Raw genomic sequence first — 23153 nt, forward strand, 5'->3', positions numbered from 1 at the left:
ATCAGTATCAGGAAGTTGAGTGTTTGGAGATTTGTTGTGTCGCCAAAATTTGCTGCAGTAGTTTTTATTAAAGTTTTACTGATTGAAAGCTCGGATACACACAGTAAACCTGCCGTTCAAACACAAAAAAGGCGTGAAAACGCGTGAACGCTGCGTGTGGAGTCTAAGGTAGGACTCAGGAGTTGAAATGTTGACGCTTTTCTCCTTGAAAATAAAACACGAAGACTAGTTCCAGCTCATTTTATATGAACAGAGAGGTACAAAAGGAAAGTAAATTTTTGTGTGTCGGTGAATAATATTCTTATAATGAGTAAAAGGTTGGCGGTATATTTACTGTAAGTCAGTCTATGAAGCTTAAAACGAAACCCTTCAAGCATGTAGCGCCCCTGTAGTGTTAAATGGGCCTCTTAATAGTCTGCGACTATATGACAGTTAGTTTTCTTTATATACACGTAGCGGGCTTTTTTTTAATAAGCTAGACTCGCCTATAGGAATGTTTGTATGTACGTTTTGTCTGTTTTATTGCAGCTGCTGTAAAACATAAACTCAGTGTTTATGTAGTTTCACAGTTTGGAGAGCTTTTATTTCATCCATCAGACCCCCTGCAGTCACATTTATAACAATACTGATAATACAACAAGTTCCCAATGAGATTTTGTTTTTCATTTTTTATAATAGGTTAATTAGCTTATGGGAATTCATACAGCTTTTTGTTACTTTTTTGCTGTTTAGAAGCCACCAACACTGTTGTTTCTGTTTCTGTATACATATGTGATCACCTACAGGACAAACACAGCATTTCTTTTCTTACTGTCCCTGACCAATAGGCAAGTTACTCATTTTACCAAATTAATGTTTTACTCCCGGACATTTTACTCTTACTCTTTGGACATTCGCTGCTTTTTCTCTCATTTTTAGTCTAGTCCTTGTACCTGATCATTTTCAGGGGAATGTTTGGTTTGTTAAGCCACTTAACAGTGACCTATGAATCATTCAAAAAGGCACCTAACCCAAAAATGAGCCAGTGTTTTGTTTACATACAGCATAGCAAAGAACTAGCTTAAAATAGTATATTCAGACGCTAAAGGTCTTTTGCAAAAACACATTTGTTCCCATTCCTTTAGATGAATTTACAAACAAAACAAAACAAAAACAAGGGCAGAAATGATGGAGATAAAATGTTTATATAAGGTTTTTGCATCAACTGAGTGATTCCCAAACACATATCAGTCAAAAGGTTGGCATATTCTGGCATAGTGTGCAGTGTGTTTGAGGAAACTGGACAAGTGGAAGACAAAAGATCAAGTGGCACGACTAAAACTCGTGTTTTTAGAAATGGGTAATATTCCAGCAAAGACCTGACACAGAAGCTGCGAGATGCATTCTGACCTTCAGTTGATCCATCTACTGTTCACTGAAGCCTCATCAGAAATGGTCTCAGTGGAAGTGTGGCTATTCTTAAGGAAGGGAAATGGGGAGAAAAGGCTGAGGTATGCCAACACAAGAACTGAACTGAAAGTCAGTGGCAACAGCTCCAATGGAGTGATGAACCAGATCTGAAAATTCTGGTTCCAGTCGTCATATAGAGTGTCTACAGCCATCTATAAAACACGGTGGAGAGTCAGTCATGGTTCTGGGCTGCATTTAATGGAATTATGAACACAGACAAGTACTGTCAGACTTCGATCCATCACACTGTACCATCTGGAAAGAATCTAATTGTCTATGGCTTCATTTTTTTCAGTACTCCCAAACACTGCTAATGCTGGAAAGGCAGATCTGGGTAGAAAAACACAAGATAGGAAGCCATCGGTCGAGATACTTTCAAGCTTGTTAGAATCGTACAAACTGTTATGTTATTTTGTATCTCTATATGTGTTTGCATGTTTCAGTTAAACAATGCACCTATTATCAGTTTTAAAAGGTATAAAGGTATAAATATAAAAGGTTGACTCAAGACTTTTGCATGTTCCTGTACAAACCAGAAAACACTGTAGGTCTCAGAGCTGAGAAGCTTCAAACAAGGCTTTTTTTTTAGGCATTTGTTCGAGATGAAGCAGTTAATTATTTGCTTGAGTACTGGTTGCGTGCTCAGACAAATGCATACTCCCATGACATTTTTCAGGCCAAACGTAACATTTTAGCCTTAGTAATGGGTCATGACGGATCCACTATTTTGTTGTTTTAGGTGTAGGTGAGGAGGTCATGAATCGAGTCCCCCTGCAGCAGCCGCAGAGCTGTGGGCCCTGGGAGCTGAAGGAGCGGCTTGGCACCGGGGGCTTTGGAAATGTCACAAGATGGCAAAACAAGGTATTCACTCCACATACTTCTAGCATACTGTTACATCTTTGAGAATCTTATATCTTTAGGACATAATAGACAGGAAAGAGGATGTTTGAATAACAAACTATTACACTGACAAGATAATTAAACATGTCCTGCTGGAGTTTCTGGGAAGCCATCGGCTCTTACCACTGCTGATCAAATTTCAAAGTTAAGGTTTTGTTTAGAGGGAAATAGTCATTTTAAAATGGAATCAGAAATGAAAGTTCACTTGTGTGTTTCCCTCTTTGTGTTAAGTAAAGATTTAAGATGAGGGAAACTTCCTCAACCTGCTGAGGCAAAGCTTCCTTGTTCCTCCTACAGCGAAAGCTCATGTAAACAGTATAATGACCATGGAGGTGGATTAGCTGTAGGGTACAAATTAAACTCATCTTTTAGCTAATGTCTGTTTGTATTTCACTAAGATGACACTCGTGGAATTGCGTGAAAGAATGTATAAACAACTCTCACTGGATTATTTTGATACTACAGAACTCTTGAGGATAGAAATATTAGGTCCCCTATGAAATTCAAAGCTTTTTAGTTTTTAAAAGAGTAAGGGATTTTCTAAACTTGCTAGTTTTCTTTAGAAATCATAATTTATTTCTATTTGAACACAAGAACTATTATTTCATAAAAAAACGAATTTATTATGGTCATTATTACCACCCTGAAAAATGTTTTAGCAAGCCATAGCACAAACCAGCGTTGTGCACTGTGGTGCTTTAACTTTGTAATGTTCAATTTACACACAGTATCAAAACTTCAGCACGGGTTTAAGCTGTCACTTTGGAAAGCATCCTGGCAAAAACCAACGTAATCAGTCATCATCATAAGAATTGGTGATGCTCACAAAGCAGGAGATAGATACACAAAGCTATCACAGCGTTCCCAAGTTTAAATAACTGGAGTTAGAAGTATTTTCCCAAAATTTAACAAGACCAAACAGTTCAGAACAAGCCTGACAGAGGTTGGAAGTATAAGGTTTCAACAATTCTGGAAAGAAACTGAGTGAGAGATGTCTCCAAAGACCCCAGAACAACTGTGAAGACACTCCTGAATGACTTCGCCAGCTCAGGAATTATCGTCTGGAAGAAGATAATCAGTAGAACACTGCACAGGAATTGACTGTGAGGCTGCAGACCGCGAAAAACTCAATTTGTCATCTTCAAGCCAGACTGACATGTGCTAAGGACAACCTGGAGAAAGATTATGACTAATGGAAGCTCAGAAAGTGTTATTTATAAAATATGGGTCTGATGAAAAGAATGAAGGTCTTTGAACTGAACAAAAGAGCATTTGGGATTTCACCTTCACTCCAGGAAGCTCTTCTTTGTGCACTCAGCCCATGTGAAATAGTGTCTATTGTAATGATGTCACTCTAAGTCACGGGATGAAACCATTTGAAAGTTACATCACTGAACAAGAGGGCACTCTGGGAACATGACAACACCCGATTAGTGGCTCTTCCTTTTCCTATCTTTAAAATTGTACTTTAGCTCTGCTGTTGTATGACTCACATTTAATATCGTTGCATTTTTAAAGCTGCCTTTGAGCCAGGAAGTGATTTAATATAGTGTCTGCTCTGTGGTTTGCAAAGGTGTAATGATAGTTGTGTATTTTTCCATTGTTTTAGTCCAGTCCATCCATCTATTGTTTAACTGGTTATCCAACCAGGCTCACAGGCAGGCTAGCACCAGCTGACAGTGGGCATCCATACCTATGGCCAATTTGTGATTCTTTTACCCCATTTCCCCTTCAGTTTTTCATGTGACTACAATCCACAAAGGAGAGTTAAAATCATTTCTGTTGTGGTTTCATTATGAAAGATTTCAGCACTTCTCATTCATTAAATAAAGAGCTGTCCAATTCTCTGTTGGTGGCTGTAATTCAGGCTTTTATAATTGTTTTCCTGAAGCTGCACCTGTATTTTGCAAAATGTGTATTTAATAATATACACTCATTGGCCTCTTTATCAGTTGCACCTTGCTAGCTCTGGCTTGGACCCAATTTTGCCTTCGAAATGTTTTATCTCTTCGCGGCATAGATTCAACAAGGTGCCGGAAACATTCCTCTTTTTAGTCCGTGTTGACATGATGGCATAATGTAGTTCCTGCAGATTTTTTTGGCTGCACATCCACGATCCACGTTCCATTCAGTCTCATCTGAAAGGTGATGTGGAGGCTGTGATGTGCTGCTTTTAGAGATGCTCTTCTGCATATCTTGTCTATGATGACTAGTTATTTCTGTAGGGCTCTAGAGTGTAACCAATATGGTCGCAAATGCGGCCAAATTTTTCAATGGTGCGACTAAAAAAAAATCTTAGGTCGCACCGGTGCGACCAACTGTTCGACTAACAAAAGAAAAAGAAATACTCCGCAACTCTGAAAGTCTCCGTGTGGTCAACAGCAGACACACATTATGCCTCTATTGTGGTCTAAACCAATCAAAAATAGTCAGGGGCGGGCCCTCTCTGATTGGTCGTGGTCCAGATATTCGTGTAGTCCATGTGTACGTTTGAAAGTGCAGGTTTAACATTGTCTACAATATTGCCAAAGAGTGCCAAAGCACTTTAAGCACAAGCACAAGATTGTTAGTTAAACATTTACAAATCAGTATTGTCTGTATGGACAGCAATCCCCCCCCCCCTCCAAAAAAGTGCATATGTAAAACTGCTGTGTTAAGCAATGCGGTTGAAACACCAGTTAAACCGTGGCAAAAAGTTAGTCTAGAGCCCTGTTCTGTCTCCTCAACATCACATTAACTAAGAATTTTGACCAGAAAACTGCTGCTCACTGGATATTTGTTCTTGTTCTCTGGAAAGTGGGAAAATTCAAGTAGATCAGCACTTCCTGAAATACCCAGACTTTCCCATGACAAATAAGTCACGACAAAGTCACTTAAATCGCCTTTCTTTCTCATTCTGATGCTCCATTTGAACTTCAGAAGTTCACCTTGACCACGTCTACATGCCTAAATACATTAGGGTGCTGCCATGTAATTGGCTTACTGGATATTTGCATAAATAAGGTGCTGAACAGGAGTATCTAACAGAGGGGCCAGTGCGTGTGTCTTCCATAAACGTATTTGTATGATTTACTTCCATTGCTGTTTACAATAATCAGTGAAGCATTCAAAAAAAGAAGTTTAGCATTGTAATCACAGTGCTAATCATCGGTGCCACTGCAAATTGACCTTTAGGAAGGAGAATGATTGAGGACTCTCGTGGCACTGCCGTTGTGATGATTCAACTTCTTCTGCAGGAAAGGTTATGTCTTCCTGCATTGGCGACAATACTGTTGGCTAATAATAGCTCATATGGGAAGTGAAACGCCTTCATGAGAAACAGGTAGGAAGAAGTTGTTTCTCATCATTTTTAGGGAAGTGATTTAATATAGTGTCTGCTCTGTGGTTTGCAAAGGTGTAATGATAGTTGTGTATTTTTCCATTGTTTTAGTCCAGTCCATCCATCTATTGTTTAACTGGTTATCCAACCAGGCTCACAGGCAGGCTAGGCCCAGCTGACGGTGGGCATCCATACCTATGACCAATTTGTGATTCTTTTACCCCATTTCCCCTCATTTTTTTCTGTTTATCATAAAGTAGGAATGTCTGACCACTCTGTTTCTTGAATACAAAGTAGTCATGGTAAAATATATAATTAACATTGAAGATCGCACAAAGGATCGTTACGCTCATTTCCACTAGAGCAGCTTTGCATGATTCACACTTCAGATGAAGCTTTTTTCTGTCTTTTATTTGTATGTCCACTTTAACTCTGTAATGCCATGTGTATTATATTTGATACATGAGTTTTTGAGGCTCCTACATCATTATTGTGATTTTTATTTTTTAAATCTAATCCCAACAGCATCATATTATTATATCAATTGCAAGAAAAGCTGGATGGAGTAAATAATACAAGTGGAAATAAATTATATGAATTAAAACTCATGTATCCAACTTGATATTAAATCTATTTTTTAAATTTGTTAGGTTCAATAAACACTCTAGTTGGACTTTAGTTTCAGGTTTAATGGTTCAGACTTTGTAGGTTTAATGTATTATCCTGATGTATTTATCATTTTTTTATTTTGCTTTTGTTACTCTTTTCTCTTTCCTTCTTTTCTGTCCTAACCGCCCTTTCTTTTTTTTCTTTTCCTTAAGCTTTTTGTCCCCGACATATGAACTCTGAACATTTCAGGAGAATCAGGTTGAGACATTGTCTGCAGTTGCTGTCTCTGACTTGCAGCACAAAGCAGGAAACTATCTGAGTCAGCCTCATTGCTATTATGGGAAATACTGTCTTTTGGCAAGGTTACTGGCAGGTTAGCGAATGTTGAGGCACTGCAGAGATTGTTTAATATCTCAAATGAATTGAGAACCTCTATTGGATATTGTCTAAAGTTCAAGTGTGAAAACAGCTTTTCAGTGTAATGTCCTCTGAAATGATGGAAGTCTGACTTTGTGTCTGTCTGTTTTCAGGACACAGAGGAGCAGATTGCTATAAAGCAATGTCGGCAAGAGCTGAGTGACAGAAACAAGGAGAGATGGTGTCTGGAGATCCAGATCATGAAAAGGTCAGAAGCTGCATTTGAGATTATGTTGAGTGATTATCAGTATTATGACTCCATCCAAGTCCTATACAGAAACTATAACTCATTTAAAATGTGGTCAGTCACCTGTTCCCTTGCAACTACAGTTTTTTTTCCCCACCATTGCTTTTGGAAGTCCCAGTCTGACTTGCACTTGTGTGCAGAATGAGCAGCAAACTGTCAAGGAAGCTTCAAGAAAAAGTCTCTTTTTCCACAGTGATGCATCTCAGTTTGTGACACATCAGTTTTTAAGAAATTGGTGATTTTCCCGTGCAAACTGAAACAGTTTGCTGCGTTGGTTTAAGGCCGTTTTTGGCATGTTAGCCTGGTTCAGTCTGACATGTTGCCATGACTCACTTTGGTACATTCCATGACAAACTGGGTGCTTATGAGTTTGACATTTGACTTTTATGTACCCATCTGTTTAACAAGTTTCTCAAAATATAAAAACCAATTTTGTGCCCTGAAATAGTAAAAATCACACATTAGATAATTAGAACAGCATGAAAGTGAGTTATTTTGGTGACTTTGGTTATTTCTGACGTCCTAGGTGCCACCTCCTCATTTTGCTCTGCTTTGGCAGTCATTCTCTTTCCACACCAGAAGCCATTCTGTTAATGGCTTCGGTTTTGGTGTCAGGTCCCTGGATGCCAGTTTATGCAGGGTTTGATTATGTTTTGAGATGTGAAGTGCATGTGCTTTTTGTCATTTGGTAGTGCAAACACACGCATAAAACCTCCCCCCCTTGTCTTACTTTAACAAGCGTGTTGTTTTCAGACAGACTCGGTCACAACCGCAACCCTTCCGTGCTCCCACGCTCAACTTGGGGAAAAAAACACTGGGTAGGGGACATGGCAACCTACCATTATATTATTACAGCTACTTAACACAGATTTGCACACGAACATCTACTGAAAGACACATCACTTTGTTTTTGAGTTATAATGTGTTTATACATCTGGTATTCTGTTGCTTTTGCAAATGCAGAATGTCTTTTTAAAACCAAGGAAAAAAAACATTTCCAAAATCTCATGCAGGCTTCATCCCACTCTTTCTCTCATTGTGTATTTTTTTTTCTAAACGTTTTCTCAAATTCAACAGTTTCCAGTTTATATGTTATAATAGTAATAATAATAGCTTTATTTGTATAGCTTTAAAAATAACCCCCAAAAACTGTGCCTTACAGTTTGGATAAAACTATACATTAAACATAAGTTCACTTGCCCCAGCTGACAGACACACAGTCAAACGTACGTTCTTACATTCAGTCATACACACTCTACAGCCAGAAGTAAGGGATTAAAGATTACAGAAAAGCTAAGCTATAAAATGAGTCTTCAGCAGCTGTTTAAAACAAACTGCTGATTCAGGCTGACGCAGGCTGTTACAAAGTTTTGGTACGACAACTTCAAAAGTGTGGACCCCTCTAGCTTAGAAGAATGAAGAGGTTGTCTGCTGGAATAAATTCTCAGGATGTCTGCTATCTGTGCAGGAGCTTGGCCATGTGGATTTATGTTATTAATACAATTTTAAAATTATTTCTAATTTCAGCTGGAAGCCATTGAAGACAAGTAAGAGTAGAGGTGATGTGACCACTGGCTTGTTTTTGTTAGCAGCCTAACAAAAGTGAAGAGTCAGTGACAGTAAATGAGTTGGGAGAACATTAAAGCATGTACTTTTTTGTGATGTTTCTTAGTTTAAAGAAACAAGACTGGATGAGCTTGGAGATGCTGGTTAAAAATAATACCAAGATTCTTAGATGCTTATTCGATATTGCTGGTGAGGAGGCTAGTATAATGACTGACCACATAAGAGAAGCTGAACACAAGAACCTCGGCTTTGTCACAGCTGAAGACACTCAGTCTTTAGTGACAGTAAAGCTGAGGTAGGAGAGGCTGCTGAGATTGTTAGCCTTGACAGAAAAGTATAGCTGTGTGTCATCAGCACAGCAATGATAGGAGATGCCTTTGAAGATGTTAAATAGATGGCCTAATGGTAACATAAATTAAAAGCAGAAATGATCCAAGGATTGAAACTTGAAGGACTTCATATGAATCCTTGTATTCCCAGAAGCAGAAAACATCCTATATTAAAGAAATATAACTATACAGCTGAATGTATTTCGTTTTTTTTGATTATTTATTGCTTTAACTGAACACTTGCATACGTGTGAGGACTCATAATAACAGTCATTTATTATTTCAGTGATTGCTATCAGTCTTCTGCTATTCAAGTTCCTACAACACGGATTACATGCAGTACATCATTTTCTTGGTCAGTCTGATATCAGTTGGAGTCTGTTATCTTTACACTCTCCTTTGCTTTTTATATGTAATGAATACTTGAGTCAGAGGCAATCTGAAACACATTGTTTCAGTGACACATTATGAAACCACAAAGCTTCAGAAATGGCAAAGGAGGAAATTGAATCAGATCAAAAAGTAAGACTTTTAATGATCCAGAGATTGTGTGATATAAACAGTTTTGTTATTTTTAATGCAAGCCAAGTTTTAAACATTTTTCTAATAAAGTTTAAATGAAGAACAGCACAACATATGGTAGCGTAGAGTAACTCTGATGCCAGGCGTCTTCACTGCAATTCATACAAAAAACATAGAAAAGAATCAAAGAGTAAATAGTACAGTATCTATCTCAGTCAGTTATATGAAATTACAAAAGCATTGTTTGCATATATGAAATTTAGAGTACTCATGTATCAGCAATTGCATCATGTTTTGTGTTATATATTAAGTGATATAAGAGTTGTGGTGTGTTCTACTTGCAAGGTCCAACTGGGTCTGAGTGAGGTACATTTTTTTCATCATAGGTTAAACACAGCACTTCATGCAGAAGTTTGTGAGACTTGTCCACACAGATGCTGAACTACAGTTTACAAGGATCCAAGCGCACTTGTTGTCCTCACAGAACTGTGTCTACAATCAAAAGCAATCATAATCCCAGCCTGTGGAGAAGATTTTTGTGTCTAATGTGGAAAAAGGTGGAGGCGAATGTTTTCTATGTAAGACAGGATATGGTAAAAGAGCAGTTCCCAGGCAAAAAAAAATGCAGAAACAACAAATTGTATTTTTTTTAGATATCACAATGCGTAACTTCCTTAGAAATAGCTGCCAAGAACCTGGAAATTAATCAGTGCAGTCAGTTGAAACATTGGAGCGTAATTCAAGATTAATCTCTGTATATTTGCTTGGTTCTTACTGGATATTATTGGTGCAGTGACGCAAGACAGGGAGTTTATTCATGAAGTTAACTGCATGCTTGAATAGGCTGGGCTGAAATGGGTCCCAGCCAATGGCTGTCCAAGTCTGATGGGGAAAAATGTTAGGCTTTGGAAGTGGATGCAAGATAAAGACTAATATGTACCCAGGTGTTTTTGCGTTGTGCAGGGGGAAAAACTGAAAGCAGAAATTAGAGTTTCGTATGAGGAAAGGGAAGGATGTTCCGGAGCTCTCAAATGCAGAATTGAAGCCATTTACTCAGACACTGAACCCGACTTTAACGCACTTAACCAAAACCAAACCACTAGATTTATGTCACCAAACATGGAAAAAGAAATGAAAAACTGCAAATCCATTAATTCAACTGGAAGCAAAATGGAAATAGCACTTAGTACAGAGTTAAATCTTTCAATGTTTGCTGAAACTTTTTTCACAAGTGTTTTTGAGATTGTTGATTAAATAGTGATTAAAAGTTTAGCATTTTATTATAGCTTAATTCTAATATCTAAAGAGATAGCATTAATAATGAGCAGAATTGAGTTTACCTTATTGGTGCCAACCTCCACAGCACTCCCAATTTCTCATGAAACCCCCTTGGGAAGATCAGTTGCCCTTCACTGATTTGTCATTTTCTTTTGTCATCAGATCGGTTTCAGGAACATTTTAGCAAAAGATGATTTCTTGTGGTTAGAATGATAATGAATTATATTGCTATAATACATTGTACAGTTCTTCTAATTAGTTTTTCTCACTTAGGTTGGATCATGTCAATGTGGTTGCTGCCCGAGAAGTTCCTCAAGGAATGCAGAAACTGGTGGCCACCAATGATCTGCCGTTGCTGGCCATGGAGTACTGTCAGGGTGGAGATCTGAGAAAGGTAAAAGCCAGTTATGTTTGCGTGTGTATATGCATATACAGTCATGTGTAAAAGGAAGTACAGCCACTTTCAGGCCTAAGGTTTTACACGTCAGGATATAATCTGAGTCATCTGGTCCTTAGCGGGTCTTAAAGTTCAGATGAACAACAACACATCTCACACAGTACTGTGCAAAAGCCTGAGCCACCAGTGTTATGTACAGACATACACTGAAATGCAGTAAAAAAGGTAAATAAAACAAACAAACGTTTTTACAACTCTAACAAGCCTGAAAGTCAATATTTGGTATGACTACATTTATGCTTCAACATACGTGTTTATGCAATACCTGCTAGTAATAAGTGCATGCATTTTGATTGGCAAAGTTTTCTATGTGTAGACATAACACAGGCTGACATTGAATGGATTATAGGTCACTGTTAAGATGTCAGGTACAAGTGCTGGATTGATGAGGCATCAAAAAGTTACCAGTGTTCATAGTGAAACTGTGAAAGACTACGAAAGCCAAGAGGACAAGTCTGATTCCTTGGAAGCAAAATTTCAAGGAACGAGGGTTGGCTCAAGACTATTGCACATTACTGAATTACATCCTGTCATTTATTAGTAGAAATGTAGAAGTTGTATGTGTAAAGAGAATGTAGCAAGAGTGGTGATCATTTTAGCTGGTTTTGCTACTGTGGGACCCGAGCACTTGCAGTCACTAAGTTTACAAGGAAGTCCTCTGTATACCAGATAATTCAACAATCAAATGGGAAGCCAACTTTCTGACACCTTTCTGACAAAAATGATCCAAAGCATAGCAGCAAATCTAAAACAGAGTGGCTATAAAAGAAAAGAATCAAGGTTTGCAAATGGCCCAGTCAAAGTCCAGATCTCAACCTGATTGAAGTGGTGCAACTTTCAGAGAGCAGAGAGCAAATGTTTGAAAACCTCAATGTACTAAAGCAAAATCTTTAAGGAAAGCAGGGCAGATTTCCTCCACAACAATCTAAGAGACCAAAAAGTCATACAGAAAACAGTGATTTCAGTCATGGGGTGTACTTAGTTTTCCACACACTGGTTCTTCAGTTTAGTGTTTGTTAAATAAATGAAGACTTAGTATAATATGTTATGTGTTGTTCATCTCAGGTTGTATTTACATATTTTGTTTAGATAGAACTCAAATGGGTTGTACTTTCTGTTTCATATTACTTGATTTGATGTGGTTTAGGTCACTGGATTTGAGCCCGTAAACCTACATTTTAATAAAATTAAATAACTGTGAATGGTTATCTTAGGTTGGTAATATTTTTTCTCATTCTTAATATGAGGAAATATATGCTTGTCTTTTGAAATCTTTTGAGTCACATGTATGTATCAAGTTTAGAAATAATGCTAGTAGCACAAATTTAAAATGGCAAATGTAACAATTACTGTACATGTATGATTTTGGTTGTTTTTTTTCTGTTTTAAGTCTGATTTATTTGGACCAACAGTTACTCAGCTGTTTGCTCTTCATTCTGTGGGATAAATCTGGTGCAGTTTTTAATTTGAAAACAACTGAGTGTTAACCCCGAGGCCAGCAGAAGAGGAAAATGCCAACCATTGCAAACCGCAGTGTCATAAAAATTTCAAAGCATCCCAGATGGTCGAAAACTAAGCAGATGGAGCGCAAAACTGCACCATCCTTTTTTGTCAGGCTTGACACAAGTTACCAGCAGCAAAGTGCTGTAAAAGGATTTGTTTAAAAGAAAGAAAGAAATCTGCTTTTACTACCAAAATTGTGATTTGTACGTTTGCAAAAGGGCCTGAGAGCCTTTTGAAAAAGATTGGTGCTTATATGTCTGATCTCTTATAAAGATAATGTACTTAATGGATGGAAAGTAGTTTTTTATAGAACGATAAAGAAGAAAACATTCATAAAAAGAACAGAGTAATGAACTCTTGCCTGTGTAAACTTGCGTTGCATTCTGCTCCCTGGTTCTTGTCACTGAGGTGTCGAGTGTCTGTTTTTGTGCTCTCTGCAGTATCTGAACATTTTGGAAAACTGCTGTGGAATGAGGGAGGGGTCCATTTTGATTCTGTTACGGGATATTTGTAAGTATTTGGTTTCTCCGCCATCTCCATCATGACTACGCTAACCTTTTAAATTGTCAGTGTGAAAGACTGATAGATTAGCTGGGAGTGTGATCTGTTCTCTGTAGTAGGGAGGAAATGGTGCTGGTGAGTATCGTGATGTCATCACTGACTATAAACCGCCATCCTCTTAGTCACCGTGGCCCGAGATCATACTCATAGCAGGGCTTACGTCAACAATCAGACCCCCATGCTCTTTGGTTTAATTATACATGAATACTAACATCAACATGCACTCTGTGTTTGTCTCTGTATAAACGACTTTGAGCTAAGAAACAAATAATATGGATTAAAGATATCTCGAGTGCATATTTCACTCAAACACGTGCGCATAAGTGGACACAGACATGCAGAAACTCCTTTTTCTGTGACCACTTTGTGGACATTTCCTGATAATGAGTGATCCACTTTAAACTGTTTCATGAGCGAAAGCAGTGACCCAGTCATGTGTATCCACACCCACAAAGTCGCACTCACTCACGCCGCTAACATTTAGATGCCCCAAACTTATGTTCCGCTTCAGTCACCTCTTTTTGTTGACACACCCGCAGGTTAATCACCCAATTAAAAGTGATATTAGAGTTTCAGTTGCGCTGCCTGTTACGCTTTAATCTTTTACAGTTGATGTTAAAGACTTGATCAGGTGTTTCAAGACTACCTAATTAAATTGTTTATTAAACTATTTTATTGGTTTATTAAAAAGAATGTTTTTATTGATCTTTGGTGGTTTAACTTCTCACTTTGCTGTAGTAAAGTATGAGTGTGTCCCAGTGTGGGTCACAGATTTCAGATCAAATCCACAGCATGTTCCACACATGCACTGCAGCCGTGAAGGTTATGACATTAGCAGATCTTATTGTCTGGCATTTTCTGAAGTTTATATATGAAACCCAGACTCTATATAATAGAGACAGCCGAGCCACCATTATGCCACCCATTGGTTTCAAGGCTACAGATTTTTAAGCTTAGCATTTTAGGTGGCTGCCATGTGGTTTTTGGTGCCAGATATGACTTTGTTTGGTAGAAAAACAAGGTTTTTTAGAGAGCTGCATAAATTGTACATCTAAAATTCACAGCTGCACATGCCTTCTTTTGGTGCCAAATTAGAGGTTAATTAATTATTAGAATTTGACTAACCAAATCTTCTTGGACGGGCTGTACACCTGAGAATACAATTTTACTTGTTCAATAACTCCAATGAAAATCTCCCAAAAAGGCACTAGCTCTAAGTTACCCACAAAAGTAAGACCAAGGGGAAAGAAGATAAAGTCGCTTTTGGAACCAACCTCACCAAACGTTACTCCTCGCTTCACTTTTCAGTCCTGGAGGTTGTTGCGTAGTGAAGAAAACTGCATATCAGTAGGGCGTGTGTAGGAATGAAATTCACTAGAACTTTTCCACTAAAGAGGAAAGTAGCTTTTAGGAAGTTTGCATTACGTAAAAATAATGTGCCTCAAACCCAGTCACAGGCTAGTGTACTCCTAGTGCTGGTCCCAAGCCCAGATAAATGGGAGGACCATGTCAGGAAGTGGAAGAATCTGTACCAGGTCATATAAGGAGATTCATTCGCGGTGGAAACCCCTCGGGGAAATAAAGGTACTTTGGGCTGCTCCCTTATGTACACAGTTTGGACCTCAGCACCTGAGAAACACAGTTTTGTGATTGGAATTATCTGTTATCACTTTTCATATGCACAAGTATGAATATACACTTTTAATGTCTTTAATATAATAATGTTAATTGACGTAATACCAACTAAAAGCCTTTCAGTTTTCATTATAGTTCTGTCTTCCATACAGCACTGTACTCTTACATATAAAAGTGAACCATGAGCCTCTGATAAACTTACTAACATTCCTCTATATCGTCACGTGCTGTGCTTTTTTCCATCAGCTGTAATGCATGCAACTACAGTTTTACATTCTTACTTAATTGTGACTGTTGTTGCTTTTTGTCCCACAGCTTCAGCTTTAACCTACCTCCATAAGAAGAGGATCATTCACAGGGATCTGAAACCAGAAAACATTGTGCTGCAGCAGGGAGAGAAGAGAGTGAGTTAAAGACCCAGTGAAGCCCTTTGGTGGGATAAATACACCCAAACCACATTAAAGAGGCTTTTTGCCTCTATGTGGTTTGTATTGAATTAGTACAAAACACTTGCCTCTGTTATGTGCATTTATCCTTGTACTGAATATTTAATGTGGAAAAGTCCATTTTTAAACTTGAACTTGGAGTTACAAGGAACCTTTGGGATCGCCCTACTGCTTAGCTTCCTCTACGGGCCTCTCTTTTATTTTGTCCATTATGTAATAAATCATTGCTTGTTATCCTCCTCCGCCTCTGCAAAAGGGTACAGGAAAGTCAAGAATGTTATATAACTGAGGGCAGACATATTAAAGATGTTATAGATGCATGTTTATGCAAAGACTATTGTTTATAGAATCCAAGCCAAATTTAAGTTGGCTCGGATTCTGTTAAGTTTATAGATTTGCATGAACACTTGTTTTCCTCATGCATGGTAGAGAAACTGGAAAACTGGAATACAGGCTTGGTTTATGGCTTGGAAGTTATTAAGGTACAAGTTGTTGATTTTTCTCACTCATGTAGTCGCTCAGCATTTAAAGGAACATTTCAGCATTTTGGGAAATATATTTATATTCTTTCTGTCAGAGTTAGATGAGGAGTTTAATGCTGCACTCATATCTTTGTATTAAATATGACGCCAGCTGGCTCATAATACTAGAAATGAGGGGAAACGGGAACCCTAGCTCTGTTGGATACTAAGAAAATCACCACTAACGATCATGTTATACATTGTTGATCCCAAAAGATATACAGTATCAACATTAATTTGCAGTTCTGTGAAGGTTGCATGACTATTTCTCGGATTTGAGCACTTATCAGACAGCTGCATATGAATGTGCTAATGATGCAAAAAAAAAAGCTTAATAACTTTCATTAAACCTTGAGTGGAGCTATCATGCTTTTCCCTTTTGTTTGGCATACATGTACTGTTACATTGGTGGACGCTGGTGTTAAACATGGCCAAATGAAATTATGAAGTCAGTGTCTGTAAAAGTAATCTCTGTGATCTGAACACTCCATTTTGCTCTGTAATACATGAAAGAGAGGGTATACCTTTATTATGGACCATGTCAGGCCCACCCACCTACATCCTGTTTAAACCTTCTGTTTTTAAGGAAGCAGTGAATGAACAAAAGGTTTGCCTTAAATGTTTCAAACAGTGGATGATCTGTTTACGATAAAGAAGTGTTATTTTGAACTGTGAATCATACAAAGGAACTCTACAAGAGTTCAAGAATAAAACGTATGTAGCCGTCTGTCTGTAATTTTAAGAACAAATGATTCTAACTAATAACACTTTTCTTCTTTCCCCTCACTCCTAATCTCAGTTGATCCACAAGATTATAGATCTCGGCTATGCTAAAGAGTTGGACCAGAGCAGTCTTTGCACATCATTTGTGGGAACCCTGCAGTACTTAGTAAGTACTAACAGCTAAAACTGTTACAGCACCCTCCTCATCACATTAGCTGAACCTTAATGCTTTTTCTTTCACTTCTTTCAGGCTCCAGAGCTCATAGAAAGGCAGAGGTACACGGTCACTGTGGACTACTGGAGCTTTGGGACTTTGGTGTTTGAGTGTATCGCAGGATTTCGGCCTTTCCTGCCAACGTGGCAACCTGTTCCCTGGTATTGCCACATTTGAAATGCTCCTATATCTGAAGTTGTCATTTGTTCTATATTTGCATCAGTTAAAATAAGAAAGCGTCCAGAAAATGTTCACTATTTCAGCTTAATATATATAATATGACCAATTAATCTCAAATCAAAAGAAAAAGAACTTGGAAACAATGGAAGGAAATTTTAAAACAACAAACCTGCAGAACCAGCCTTTCATTCCTTTTTAGTCTTTATTTCGGCAGTCTGGGTCCATGCTCGAACTTAATAACTTAAACAATGTTGTTATCTAGGGTTAAGCAATGATAAGCTTTGTTGCAGATAAATATTATTTTTCCGTAACAAGATTTTAACACAGTGAATATAAAAATAAGTAACAGTTGTCCAAGAATTGCAGGATGTCACTTGTGCCAATACCAGTGCGGCTTGTTTCTCACTCTTGCGATGAATGAATAACATGAAACTCTAGGGATGTCTGCTAAATAGAGAGGAAAAATACTCTTCCCATTGCTGGAAAACCTAAGTGTTAGTGTCCAGTTGCAACCAAAGTGAAGATAAAATAGAAAAAGTACTGCACTTTTAAGAGAATAAAATATTAAACTAAATTGTATACAATTGATTTTTATGTTTTAGGCACAACAAACTCAGGCAGAAGCTGGACAATATTATTATTGTCTACGAGGACCTCACTGGGGACGTCCGCTTTTCCGAACACATCCCTCAGCCCAACAACCTCAACAGGTATGTTCATACAGGACAGACACATGAAAGTGCTGGATTTAAACTCATGTATCTCAGTCTAATGCAATAACTGTTTGGCAGTCTGTTATTAGAGAAGATGGAGAGGTGGCTGAAGCTGATGTTAAAGTGGTCTCCTCAGGAGAGAGGCAAAGACCCCAGTGCTACCCCCAGCGACTGCTTCTCCCAGCTGGAGCTCTTATTGCAAATCAAGGTTAACAGAGAAATTAATTGATTTATTTGACTGATTTATACAACAGTGTCCCTGCATTACATAAATAACCTCAGGGACTCATAATAGTGCTATAATTAAAGGAAACTTTTTCTCAAATTTTACAGGATGTGAATCTTTAAAAAAATAATACTACTAATAATAAATTTATGTAACATTCACTTGTTTAGTCTTATGCTTTTGGATCTCCTCTGTTCCCTCAGCTGGTTCATGTCTTGAACATGTCGTCTGCAAAGATTCTCACTTATTCAGTATCCGATGATGAGACGGTGGCCAACCTGCAGCTAAGAATAGAAAAGGACAGCAACATCCCTGCAGCCAATCAGGAGCTGCTGCTCGAGGCGGGGTTGGCCTTGGAGCCTCATGCGTTGGCCACACAGTGCGCCGTAGATTACGCAGTAATTTCCAACAAAACAAAAACACACTCCTTTCACAGAATATTCTACATGTGACTATGAAAATGTATTGATTTGTTGCTTTTGTTAATGTTTGTCTTTAGGAGATAGATGGAAGAAGAACAGACTTTCCTCTGGTTTTCCTCTTTGATCGTTCCTCTTGTGTTTATGAACCTCAGTTTGCTCCCCGAACTCTCCCTGAAAATATCCGCTTTGTCCGTAAGTCCAAAGATAAAACCTATTTTATCTTATGATATGATTGTGATTGTGTCATTTCTGTTGCTTTCACTTTGTTTCAATTTTACAAACACTCATATGTGAGTCTATCCTTCTGTCTCTCTTTTTTTCCTCTCTTTTTTCCTAGAAACCGACCCTAACTACGTTCTGGCTTACAGCCCTCTGAGGAGGACTTGTGGCCAAGCGTGGCACACCATCCGCTCTCTCAAGGAAGACTGGCAAAGACTGCAGCAGGGGCAGAAAGCTGCCATGTAAGATGTACACCAGCGCACATGCAAATCTCGTAAACATGCTTCTATTTATTTAAAAAAAAACATCTTATCCTTTTTCTTTCAGCATGAGCCTGCTGAGACACAACTCTTCACTGTCCAAACAGAAGAATGAGATGGTGTCCATGTACCAGAGACTCATTGCCAAACTGGATTTTTTTACCACCAGCCTTCACATAGACATGGATAAATACCAGGAGCAGACAGCCACAGGGATCGGTACTGTTACAATATTATGTTGGTAGATAGTACACTTTACACTGCCACTACCAGGACTGCATTAATCTATCCTTAAAGATGCACCTTCTTTTTTAACTCTCTTTATGAACAGTCAGATTTAAGATAAGGAATGTAATATAATTACTAGCAGAAATGCTATAACTGGTATTGGTCAATAGAACATTGACATTATATTTTTATTTATTTACAATTATTTATAATTGATACTTTCAGACAGCTAATAAATATAAGTATCTGATAATGTGAATTTATAGTAAGAATAGACCGTGGATTCATACATTGTCAGATATATCATCCTTACATGTTCTTTCACTTAAGCTATTCAGGATAAGCATATCCCAGCTGTCATGGGACAAAAGGCAGAGTACACCCAGTCTTCTGCAGGCCTGCAGACTGTGCCATTGCACTGATAGAAACAACCACGGTGGTGCACCACCATGCTCTGTTAGGCTAAAGATACTAGACGTTACTGCTGTTTGACTGATTAGCACCTCTTCGGAGGTTTTTTTTTCCAAAAACACGAAATTGTCCACTTATACTTGTGACAAGTTTTTACAATCCACATAAAGGTTTTGTTATCCAGTTAATTTCTGTTGAATACAGGTAGTGGAAATAAGCTTCATACATACAGGGCGTGCCCTTAGGGAGCTCGGTCATTCAAGAAGGGCTTAGATTAAAGCTAATACTCCTCCACATCGAAAGGCGGTTGGGGGTGAGGTGTTTCAGGCGTGTCTGGGAGAAGTCCTGGGACACAGCTGGATTGGAAACAACTCAATGTCCCCAGGTAGTGATACCCGGTTTAGCGGCAGAAAATGAATGGAAAGATAAAATTGACCAGTCAACAACTAATGAGAGCACAGTTCTTAGTTTGTTAAGGCCAACATCCAGAAGTTTAGTTTCAGTTAGTTGACTTTAACAGGAATTAAATTAATATTTTGGACAACAGTGGTTAATTGTTGTAACACAGCAGAATTTTTTTACTTGTAATTTCAGGGTTTTGTTGGGAACACGATGATCATATTGGAATGTTGTGGGGATGTGTCCCCTTCAGTGTGCGTATCCATTGCTTGTATTGAACCTGGAGTTTAGTGGTGTCTATAAATGTCTCACTGTCTCCAAAGAGATATTATCAGTGAGATATTATGCAGACACGTTACACTTGTAATGAAAGCTGAGTTTAAGGATCGGTATACTCCGACCCATGAGTACTCTATGCTTAAGTAATCATGCAATAATGTAGTACAGAGTATTCAGGGCTGGAAATGTCAGTATTCTGGCGTCACAGCGGGTGTGAGATAGTCTGCAGTTATTTATGGCTTAATTTGGTTGTCTGTGGCTTTTACCTCAGGGGGAAACATTTATCCAAACTTGTCTGTCCAGAACAATGCAGTTTGCCACTAACTAATGACTAATGTCTTCTTACATTTTTTTAGCATCAGACAAACTGCTGGGTGTGTGGAGAGAGATGGAGCAAACTGCTGTCAGCTGTGGTCAGGTAGATTTGACTTTTTCTCTCTGTGCATGTGTGCATAAAGAGTATTTATGTGTGTTTCAATAAGACTGAAACGTGTGGCTGTTTCTAGGTTAAGGTGAGTGAGTTGGAGGAGGAAATGATGCAGCTGCAGCCAGACATAGTGGATGTGCAGCGGCAGCCATGGAGGAGTGGAGAAGCCTTGGATACACTGTAAGTTTGAACCAAGCTTTATTGTAAAAAGAAATACATAAAAATAACAAAAGTGACTTCTCTGTGATCTTGTATCCTGCTCTCCTCCCCTCTTTGTTCCTCAGTGAAGGAAAAGCCATGGAGCTGTTCCGAAAACTCAGAGAGAAGCCCAGAGGTTTGGACTATTCATGCTTCAGTTCACTTTTTATTTAACAGCGGTCGCAGCATCTCCTTGTGAAAATAAACCTCCTTTGACATTGTTTCAGTTTTCTTCCTTTTCCTTCCACAGACCAGAGGTGTTCAGGAGACAGTCAGGAGGTGGTGCGTCTAGTGGTTCAGGCTGTGCAGTTCTATGAGAAGAAGCTCAGAGATTTCTACACACACCTCAGGTAGTCAAACACATTTTTAAATCATTAAACAATATGCACTGGTGAGCTTTCATTTGGAAACTTTTGCTGTTAAACTCAAGATCCATTATTTGGTGTTGAAGAGCAAAGTTGGTATCAGTTTTCAAGGATACTCATCATCAGGCTGGGAAAACACAAAGGCATTCCCAAGCCAGCTGAGCAATATAATCTCTCCAGGGTGCTGTGGGTTTGGCCTGGGTTCCCCTCCTCGTGGGACATGCCCAGAACACCTCACCAAGGAGGCATCCTTGTCGGATGCCCGAAACACCACAACTGGCTCCTTCTGATGTGGAGGAGTGGTGGTTCTAGTCTGAGCCCCTTCCAGATGGCCGAACTCGTCACCCTATCCCTAAGGGAGAGGCCAGGCACTCTTCAAAGAAAGCTCATTTCCACCCCTTGTATCCGCAATCTGGTTCTTTCGGTTACCTCGAGCTGACAACCCTAGGTGAGGGTAGGGATGTAGATTGACCAGAAAATCGAAAAGGCTTTGCTTTCACGCTTAGCTCTTACTTCACCACGACGTACCAATACAGTGTCCACATCACTCCAGCCAAAGCACCAATCTCCCACTCCTATTTTTTCCAAAAATATTCTGCATTACTTTACATAATCCCAACCATTGGTGGCTGTCAAACTGGACCCATGCAAAAGTACAGATGAAATAATGTTTAATGATGAATCAGTTCTGTGAAGCCTTCTGGTGCTATGGCAGTCACTATGTTTCCATGAAGCCCAACACTACGACCAGAATTCTAGCAGAATTAAAATGTTCCACAAACTCAGCTCAATGAGAAAAATGGTAAATGGTAAATGGCCTGTATTTATATAGCGCTTTTCTAGTCCCTAAGGACCCCAAAGCGCTTTACACAACCTGTCATCCACCCATTCACACACACATTCACTCACTGGTGATGGCAAGCTACATTGTAGCCACAGCCACCCTGGGGCGCACTGACAGAGGCGAGGCTGCCGGACACTGGCGCCACCGGGCCCTCTGACCACCACCAGTGTTTTGATGTCAAAGTGATCAAAATTTACAGTTTATGAAAACTGGTTTCAAACCTTAAACCTTTTTATAAACCAATCAGAAGAATAGCTGTTTCATGTGAGGAAAAACTGATTACACTCAAGCTGTTTTGCTTGTGCACATAAATGGGGATGTGTGCCAAGCGTGGCAGCTTCTCAGTTTAATTTGAATACAAACTCTCGTGTAATTAAAGAATCAACAGGAACTCAGCAGCGACACCTACTGTGCTGAACAGCTGATACACATAAATATTTGGGGTATTAATCAAGCAAAAAGACAAATACACTACATATTCGTCATTTTCATGCATGCTCTATATTCCAGTTATGTGTCAGCACGTTAGCTACACGGGTGCTTCACCTTCAAATTCTGTTTTTATGTGTTATGCAGTAAGACTGCACTGTGCCGCCAGCGTGTGATGGAGTTACTGCCAAAGGTGGAGGGCGTGGTCCAGAAAATGGCGGAAAGCGAACAAGTGCTGATGAGTCTGCAGGAGAGACGACAGAGGGAGCTGTGGAACCTGCTCAAAGTCGCCTGTGTGAGCAAAAATGACCTGTTCACAAACACAAAGACACTTCCAATTCTGATCATAAGATAAGATAAGATAAGATAACTCTTTATTGTCATTGCACAGTCATACATAGTACAGTAGTACAATGAAATTGGAAAACTGTCCTACGTCGGCACTTCATATAACACAACACAACACGATATGACACATCACAACGCAACAAACAACACAACACAGTATATTAACTTAGTATAAAAAAGAAGAATAAGTGTATGTGTATTGCACACTGTTATTATTGCACATTAATTATTATTGCACCTTGTTATAAATATAAATATTATTATTGTTATTGTTTTAAACATTGTTACCTCCCCCCTAAAAAAGTCCAGCGAGGTAGCCAGTCAGGTGAGCTATTTGCATTGATCAGGGCTATTGCCCTGTTGTAAAAGCTGTCCTTGAGTCTATTTGTTCGGGACCTCAGCAGCCTGAACCTCCTGCCAGACGGCAGCAGCTTAAACACCCGGTGTCCTGGGTGTGTGCAGTCCCGTAGGATGCTGCGTGCCCTCTTGAGACAGCGAGTGCTGTACAG

General features: G+C 38.9%; 1 protein-coding gene across 1 annotated transcript in view; it reads left to right on the top strand.

The window, feature by feature from the left end:
* The window catches only part of ikbkb (inhibitor of nuclear factor kappa B kinase subunit beta), a 26099-nt gene continuing 2946 nt past the window's right edge, over positions 1–23153 (top strand). Inside the window, exons 1-19 of the mRNA XM_005738211.1 lie at positions 1–168; positions 2189–2310; positions 6808–6902; positions 10910–11030; positions 13037–13106; positions 15108–15196; positions 16559–16648; positions 16733–16857; positions 17479–17586; positions 17668–17797; positions 18019–18213; positions 18315–18429; positions 18575–18698; positions 18784–18935; positions 20390–20451; positions 20540–20640; positions 20745–20794; positions 20909–21008; positions 22444–22591. Coding sequence (XP_005738268.1) covers positions 2206–2310; positions 6808–6902; positions 10910–11030; positions 13037–13106; positions 15108–15196; positions 16559–16648; positions 16733–16857; positions 17479–17586; positions 17668–17797; positions 18019–18213; positions 18315–18429; positions 18575–18698; positions 18784–18935; positions 20390–20451; positions 20540–20640; positions 20745–20794; positions 20909–21008; positions 22444–22591 — 1980 coding nt within the window. The 5' untranslated portion in view covers positions 1–168; positions 2189–2205. The remainder of the gene's footprint in view (positions 169–2188; positions 2311–6807; positions 6903–10909; positions 11031–13036; positions 13107–15107; positions 15197–16558; positions 16649–16732; positions 16858–17478; positions 17587–17667; positions 17798–18018; positions 18214–18314; positions 18430–18574; positions 18699–18783; positions 18936–20389; positions 20452–20539; positions 20641–20744; positions 20795–20908; positions 21009–22443; positions 22592–23153) is intronic.

The sequence above is a fragment of the Pundamilia nyererei genome, unplaced genomic scaffold, assembly GCF_000239375.1.
Source record: "Pundamilia nyererei isolate P.nyererei 1_Seehausen unplaced genomic scaffold, PunNye1.0 scaffold00082, whole genome shotgun sequence".
Lineage (NCBI taxonomy): Eukaryota > Metazoa > Chordata > Actinopteri > Cichliformes > Cichlidae > Pundamilia > Pundamilia nyererei.